The sequence below is a fragment of the Populus euphratica genome, unplaced genomic scaffold, assembly GCF_000495115.2.
Source record: "Populus euphratica unplaced genomic scaffold, PopEup_1.0 scaffold217.1, whole genome shotgun sequence".
NCBI classification, from domain to species: domain Eukaryota; kingdom Viridiplantae; phylum Streptophyta; class Magnoliopsida; order Malpighiales; family Salicaceae; genus Populus; species Populus euphratica.
The window spans coordinates 94,391-102,749 of record NW_011500036.1 but is presented as its reverse complement, the minus strand read 5'-3'; the positions used below and the strand labels follow the sequence as shown (position 1 = coordinate 102,749).

At 32.0% G+C, this 8,359-nt stretch overlaps 1 protein-coding gene across 2 annotated transcripts; it reads right to left on the bottom strand.

Annotated features, from left to right (window-relative positions):
• Positions 1-641: 641 nt before the first annotated feature.
• On the bottom strand, positions 642-6,472 carry LOC105142726 (probable beta-1,3-galactosyltransferase 2). Of its 2 annotated transcripts, none has more exons than XM_011050486.1 (11): positions 5,908-6,472; positions 4,680-4,776; positions 4,463-4,536; positions 4,142-4,353; positions 3,968-4,031; positions 3,011-3,083; positions 2,755-2,875; positions 2,366-2,453; positions 2,153-2,278; positions 1,923-2,032; positions 642-1,249 (listed from the first exon to the last, which is right to left on the bottom strand). In XM_011050486.1, exons 1-11 carry the CDS (start codon positions 6,018-6,020, stop codon positions 1,101-1,103), a joined length of 1,227 nt encoding a protein of 408 aa, XP_011048788.1. In that variant the 5' UTR covers positions 6,021-6,472; the 3' UTR covers positions 642-1,100. The 2 variants fall into 2 exon arrangements, with proteins under 2 accessions (XP_011048788.1, XP_011048789.1); XM_011050487.1 differs by having other exon boundaries at positions 4,463-4,527.
• Positions 6,473-8,359: the final 1,887 nt, after the last annotated feature.

Below are 8,359 nucleotides of genomic sequence, written 5' to 3'. Positions count from 1 at the left end.
CAAGAACGTATTGCAGAAGGCTCGGAAACAGGTACTAGGTTGAAGGACTTTGTGTTTTGTGCAACAGTAAGGGGGTGAAAAGTGTCTATAGTAATTGAATGCACGTCTAGAATATTTAAAAATTCTAAACTTTAATTCTCAATAGGTTGTTATGGTAACTAAAGAGGTTTAATTCCTTACTAAATTCAAACTTTGAAAAAAAGAAACTTTTTGACGCACCAGATCAATGTGGGAGCATGTTTTCAGTTCTTCCAAAGAAAAAAAAAATTCAGTTAATACGCTCTAACACCGCAAAATGTTTTTGTTTTTGTTTTTGTTTTGGTTTTGCTATCTTTCTTCCCGCTCAAAAGAACTCAAACAACATTAACATCACCACGCACTACTAACCCTGAGATCTAACCATCACTAGAGCTAAACAAACACCAAGTTCTTGAACCCCGTTAGTTTTCAACCCTTTCCCGCCTGACAGAAACACCACATTTTGCTAATGAATTCGAAGTGGAGCAGATTTCCACTGGTTTCACCCTATGACCAGTAATGTCTTCCAGTTTCAGGAGCTCCATCTCTCTTTACTTTTTCCCTATCTCGGAGTTGCATCAAAATTATAGAACAAGAATCATTATTACTGCATTGCTTATAAGTTCATAATCAAATCAACCAACTTTAAGCGTTTCCTAATTGATGCACTGCAGAGTTTCTACGATGGATATTGGGTTGACAGAATATAAAACACTTCAAAATCGAATGAGGGCTGGAAAGGCCACCGCCAGAACTTGTATTATTGTTAGCTTGATTGCCGCGGGATTGTAACCTACAATCTGGCAAAAGAATTGTTGGGGTGGTGACAGGTTCACAGCCTCTTGCCTTCTCTGGCCGCTTTTGCAGACTCTTCTCCTTAACTAAAATGGAGAAGTCCGCAAAGCAGTGCCTCTTTCTCTCACACACACGTGGGCAAGGGCGTGAATGTACATCCATTTTCTCCCCCTCTCTCTATTGGCGTATAATGCATGGTTTCTATACTCACAAAAAATACAAAAAGGACTCAAAAACACCTGATTCTTTAGTGTATCATCTTCCCGAGGTTGGAAGAGCACTATCTCCTAAAAAGTTGCACTCCACAAAGCATTCTCACCTTCCCCACACCGCCTATGGACCTCCTTAATCCTATCGGCAGATCTGCAAATCCCGCTGCAGCTCCAATCAAATGATGCAACACAGATGTTGCCAGCCTGGGCCTTCCACTCGCAATCTGAGGTAACAAGTCGTGAAAAAATAATCAGAATTTGCAACATAATCTACTGGTAAAATTCAGAGACGAAGGTTTAGAAGCCATGTGCTCAACGATGGGTCAACAACCAATGTGGCAATTATATTTGTTATATATTTGCAAATAGCAACTAACAGAAGGAAACAGAAATAAATGGTGATCAAGAAAGGCCATATGAGGTTATTGCACTTTCATATGAATAGTGATTTCACCAGTAGGATTATTATCATTATCATGATAAGAACTCTAAATTTTAGGTCAGAAGTATCAATCGGCTGCACAAGGGGAATCCATGGCAAAATTGTTGAATTGTGCGGGCAGATCTTATTAGTTTCATGTCAACTTTTACGAATACTATGCTGTAAATGATAACTTCTTCAAACCTTATAATAAATAATAACAAATAATCACATCAATCCAATATTTAGTCAATTTATTCTGGTGTGCAATGTACTCCTTCAAGGTGTAAAAATTGATGTGATAGAGGCTCACCCCCCACTGATGTATGACATGGGAACACCCAGTATCTTCAGCAAGACAGTAATTGCTGGATCTATAAATTATATTAGTCTAATACAGTCCAAGCAAATCTCTTTTTCTTTGTACTTCAATTAAATAAAGCTTTTCAATATGTCAAGTTAAATATAGCTTTTACCAGGTGGAGTGCCACAGCATAGTCTCCGATCATCAATGTGCTCTGCATCAAGTCCAATAAACCATGACCCCAGCGAAACATCCTCGTTGGCAAACTTGTGCAGAACATGCCTGAAATAATTATTTGCACAAGAACCATCACTGATGTAAGGAAACTACAGGACAAAGTTGGGCATTTAGATCCAGGCACAAACTTCCATCATTCTTATGTTACAAATAAAGAGAACTTACTGGTTTATTGATATATACTTGGCCAAATCTTTCGAAATAGCATACAGCTGTCCAGTAGCATGTCGGAAGTACTTATTTCCTGCCTCGCCAAATTTCCAATATTCGGGTTCATGGTATCTCACACCCCTGTCCAAAAAAGTGACAAGTTAAAAATCTAGATGATGATTTCTTTTAAAAAACTCCTGACAGAAAATTCAAGACAATTTCACTTACTTTTGATTAAGGACAGGACCAGATTTCATGCATCCAATATATACACGTGGTTTCTTTCTGTGTCTAACTAGAGTTTCTCCAAGTGTTGCTGCACCAAGTAGCAAGAAATGGACTTTAAAACAAATTATTAGAAAGTAGGAACAACAATTTACTTGCATGGATAAAACCACTAAGATAAATTTGTGTTAATTGGCACATTGATCCTAGAGGCTATGAAAGAACCTAAATTCTTCAGATGGTGACATATAAATACATAAAAATTTATAATAATCTAAAAACTTTTCCTGTCAATTTTGTTCCTGAAACAGGAAAGGAATAACTAATTAAACATCTTCAGATGATTATAAATCACTAAGAATGGAATCATTGCACATTATATATTGATCTACCTATATTTACATGGACATCATCATCAACTTTGACATAGAAATCTGCATCCCACAAAGTAACAGCAGTAGCAAAATATATCTTTGTCTTGGCTGACAACTCAAGATACCCTTCAACATGGTCCTGCTCAGACAATAGCAGCACAAACATGTGAGCTCATAGTCATAGATTTTTCTTTCCTGAGTATACTAAGTAGTTTTTCTTTAGAAATGAGCAAGTAGGGCAGCGCAATAGAAGATTAGGAAACAAAAGCCTTACCAGTCTCAAGAAATCTCCATGCTTTTTGTCCTCTGCTTCAATGGCTCTGTCCAAAATGCCTCCTGATGTTGCACTAGATAGCATAAAAATATTTTAAGTGATCTAGCACCGTCAAAGCTATTAGCTGTCATGAATAGAAATTGTTAACAGATCATGCATTCAGAGAGCACAGGTTTAATTCACAAGATTTGATTGTTTTCAGCAACATATATATAATATCTCAGAACTAAAAAAAAAAACATATTTCTATAGTAGAGTGCCTCTTGGAAAATAAATTCTGCTATATGATATGATAGATTGAACGTTTCTGCTCTTTCCAAAACAAGCATGTACAGATTACAATTGAAGAAGACACAGAAATGCGCTGCAAGTTTTTATTTTGGACAAATGCATCATGTATAAAAAAGTTACTAAAGAAATTACATCAGTCAAAAAAATTTGAAAATCATTTCATGGAAATGCAAAGATCATCTCATGCATGCAACTATTCAGGCAACAATGTTAGGTTAATAAGTTCATTTCAAACCCAGCAAACAACAGAAATGATTCGTGAAGAAATGCTATTGAAAATGCAATAGAAATTTAATTTCTATGGAATACAAATGCACCAAAAAAGCCTTAGTAATCACTGCAATGCGGCAGCTTACTCTTCCAGATTCTCAGTGCCTTTAATTGACATCAGGATACGTATGGATTCTCAAGAGAGATTGCATTAATTATGTTGTAGAAAGGAAATGGAAAGTTCGTGCAGCCTTAAAAGATAACTAAAATTTGAATTGTTTCATGGGTAGCGGTAATCATTAAGCACAAGATGGATGAGCAAATATTCAAAATGAATTTATGCTCGCATTACAGCCAGAAACATTCACTCAACAACTCAAACCTAAGATCCACATACTCCATCACTAAATACATGCACCCTTATCCAGATCATTGAAGAGAATAGAAGCCACCCACCTATGACCAATGACAAAGCGAACAATGATACCCTTCTCTTCTTCCAGTTTCTTCCTTTTTTCACCTATTTTGCATTAAGGAAAAAAAAAAAATCTTTGTTGCAATGAGCTTTCACACAGAAATTAAAATAGCATAAGAGTAATGAAGGAAAGAACAGGGGACAATTCAATGAACCTTGTGGCATCCACGTAGCACGAACTGAATCTCTTCTTTTCCGGCTGCTAAAAGCTGTATTAATACCAATAACCATCAAATATCTTCTTTTCCCAAATGACCCAGTCCTCTTTAAGTCATCTGACAAAGGAGAGCCACTGAGTATAGACTCCTGTGCTGCCCTAGCAGCAGCTAATTCCATCTCCAAATTTGAAATGGTTTTGTCTAATGTCCTACATTCAATTTTTTATAGAGAGTTTGTTTTTGAGGATACCTTCAAACAAATCAACTATGATATGTAAGCAGAAGGTACAGCAATTGTTGGACATAAGCTATACTTACTGAATGGCATTATGAGTTTTATAAACTTCCCCAATAATATCCTTAGAATCACGCGTCACTTCTTTCTGGTGCAACTAAAGGGATTCAAATCAGATTACAAATAACAATGGTGATGAGCAACATGAAGTAAAGAGCTTGAAACACTCGAGTATAGCATTAATTAAAAAAACATAAAAAGGGAATGGAAATTTATCATGTCATAAATAAAGATACCCACAATTTCACCACCACAACCCTCTGAAACTAACTTTAGTTTTTCAGCTTCCACCGTAGTTGTTCGGTTGATGCCTATAGGCTCGGGAACGTTCCACATCCTGCCACCATTTTTCCTTATTAATATGCCATTGCATCTTAAGTGCCAACAAGAAGTTACCTTGTTGATGATTATTTGCAATCTCTTTAATCATTCAGAAACAAATAAAAGCAATGATGCAAACAAACTAATCCAAAATAAGATAAAGATTGAAGCTACTTGCAGAACCACAAATGCACATACAACCATTGAACAGATACCAGGAACTCTGATGATTTCATTGCCATGAAATTATTCCTGGAGGCACATCCAGACTGAAGAAAATACTCGTATGTTAAGATATGAAAAGGGAGAAGAAAATTCAATGGGTGGTCATTGAAATGATTGCTAAATCTCATCATGAATTTCTTGCTAACCATCTCCAACAAAAAAGAGCAGTCCCAGCTACCAGATATTAAAGAATAATTTAAGGAAAAGTACAGCAGATGTCGATGACCTTCCTTCCCCTATTACACAACCAAGTGGAAGCAGGTAGAAATAAAAAGCGGGGATAGTTCTTAAAGGTAGCACAGATTTCCAACAAATAAATCACATTTAAAACTACTACCTTAAATAAAATCATACGAACAACAGTAACGAAGACAAAGATTAATTATTTATTAGATGATGGAGGAATTGGGAGCAGAAGGGTATGAGAAATTCTTGAACAAGGAGGGACCTGTTATCAAAACATGAATTTATGAAGGTTTGAGCAAACAAAATACCGACACTCACTGATAGTATTAAAGTAAAATAGAAAGTCAATGCATCAAAATCCTAAATTGGATAATTAGATCTATCTCACTTGAGCAAGAAAATAAAGCCAGAAATTGCATGGAAAATTCAAACTCGAAAAATGGTGAAATATTAAGATTCAGATAATTTAAAGAAGTCTATCATTTTTTTAGATGAAAAATAAAACATATTTTTCCACAAAACCAACCAAAAACAAGCTTTCGATCCACACAATTAACAATCATCAAAACTGAGATCTTAGAATTTGAAAAGAAAAAACACCTTGTGCCCATTTCATAAAAGGCAGAAACTTAATCAAATTCAATCAAAATAACCACTCCAAAGATTGCCCCAACAGGCAATTCAGATGAAAAAAATAATTAGAAGAAAAAAAAAGGACAAGAAGAATTACACATACCAATTGGCGAGGAGCATTCCCGAACAGAAGCAAGCCAAGCATAAGAGAAGAGTCCATTTTTGAGAGATAGCATTTTTAGAAGACTGCTGATCTCCCCTGCTCTTGAAAGTCATTTCTTTTCCTTGTTATTTCAATCTGGGGTTTCCAATTCTTCCCTTGTATTCACAAACCAATTGCTATCTCAACAAAAACAAACTCCATATGCAAGAAAATAAATCGAATCACGGAGACAAAGATAAAAGCTCCCTCAAGAAGTACTTAAGACTTTCTTTTAGGAGTAACAGAGCTATGAATGAGAGCTCTGTCCAGGATTGGAAGCAGAAAAATGTGTGTTAGAGAGAGAGAGACCCAGAGGGGGTGGTCTGGTCTGTTTTTCCCTTTTTTAACTTGTTTCTTGTTTTTGTTCCTTTCTTTATCCTCTTACCTAAGCTTTGTAGGAGTAGTAGTAGGAGAGTTAGATGGTGTTGTTTCTCTCTCAAGGATTTTACTCTCTCTAGAAAGTATGGAAATACTCTTCTCTGCTTTGCTAGCAAGGGAAGTTGAACACGAGTGAGGAGACCTCCTAACCGCCTCTCCTCTTCTAGTGAGTTGTCTGATGCAGTAAGAGTGATTATTTTTAAAAATATTTTTTATTTAAAAATATATTAAAAAAATATTAATTTTAAATAAAAAAATAAAATTTCGATGAAATTTTAAATCTTATATAACAAATTTGTGTTTAGTAGTATGATAATAGTTATTTTTTAATAAAAAAATAAAATTTCGATGAAATTTTAAACCCTGTATAATAAATTTGTTTTTTGTAATATGATAATAGTTATTTTTTAATAAAAACTTTATTTGTAAATATATTAAAATAATATTTTTTATTTATTTTTAACATCAACATATTAAAATAATTAAAAAATATAAAAAATTAACTTAAAATAAAAAAATAAATTTTTAAATAATATTATTTAAAATAAAACCTCATATCACCATTGCCAAACCAACCTCATCTTACTGTAATTAGGTTTTTTTATGTTGTAATGTATTTAACTTGCCCGAAATAGGACTAACAATCTACCACATGTAAATTAATGCCTTTTAAAGCATGCTTATTAAACAGATGGTGGATTCAATATTTTATAAACTTAAAACTTAGTTTAAGTTGGATTTTATTTTAAATTAATTTGAAAATCAATTTAATTAAACTTGGAATAATTTAGTTAAACTTGAATAGCTTGGTTGATCAAATCGGATTAAGTCCAATATTTTTAAAAAACATATTATCCAAAACTAACTAATTTTTAGGTTGATTTGATAAACCTACTACCTAGAACAAGTTCTACATTGCTGGAGAATTTCTTGGTAATCCAATCCTTCTTCTTCTTTTTATTTCTAAAGTACAGTTGTGTATGCATCTTAAATAAATATATCCATTTATTTACAACATTAAATAATTATTTTATCCCCTTAAAAAGAAAATAATTACGATATCCATTTCGATAACGCAAAATATAAAAAAAGAACCAAATTATTTTAATCATCTCTTTTTGTCCCTCCTGCATTGATTAAGAATAGAGAAGCCATGAAAAGAAGAAGCTGAATATCTACCACACAAATGTCGGCAAGGGGGTTCTGTTCTTCTTCTTCACTACTTTTTGTTAGCCCGCACTCACATGGTAAACTATGGTAATGTTTGTTAGCTGAAAATTAATTTTTTTTGTTTTTTAAATAGTTTTCATGTGAAATGATTTTTTGAAAAATAAATTATTTTTTAATTTTGATAATGTTATAAAAAATTAATTAAAAAATATTTTGTATTATTTAATTATATAATAAAAAATAAATTGAAAATAATTTGTTACTGTTTAAATTTTTTAAGTTTACTAAAAAAATAATGATTAAATTTTACATATAAAAAAGTTAAAGGTGTATGAAATTAAAAAAAAAATGATTTTATAAATTATTTGAAATAAAATAACTAAAAATTAAAATAATGAATACCAAATTTGATAGATAAAAAAGTTGAAAGATAGTAAAATTAAAAAAAATATATAATTTTACAATTTATTTCAAATTAAATAAATAGAAATAAAAAAGACTAAATATGATAAATAATTTTTTTAATAAAAAATAAATAACAAAAAAAAAATAAGAATTCTAATTAAAATAGAAATTCAATTAAATTAAATTTTAAGAGTTAAAATAGAAAACAAAATATATATCAATCAAATAATTGAAAATAAAATTTGATATAATTAACAAATAATAAGACATTTCTAAATTTTTCATAACTTCCTATAAATGAATAATAAGATATTTCTAAATTTTTCATAACTTTCTATAAATGTTTTCCATTTAAAATAAAAAAAAATATTTTTAAAAAAATTAAGATAAATTTTTTTTGCTGAAAAATATTTTCAATTGACCCATTGTTATATTTATAAATAAATATAAAAATTTTAAA

Excerpts from the sequence above, each read along its gene's own strand:
- LOC105142726 (XM_011050486.1), bottom strand. The coding sequence starts at position 6,020 with ATGACTTTCAAGAGCAGGGGAGATCAGCAGTCTTCTAAAAATGCTATC. Across the intron at positions 4,354-4,462 it reads AAAACTCATAATGCCATTCA|GACATTAGACAAAACCATTT; the intron begins GTAAGTATAGCT and ends AATTGAATGTAG. Across the intron at positions 2,876-3,010 it reads ATGGAGATTTCTTGAGACTG|GACCATGTTGAAGGGTATCT; the intron begins GTAAGGCTTTTG and ends TTGTCTGAGCAG.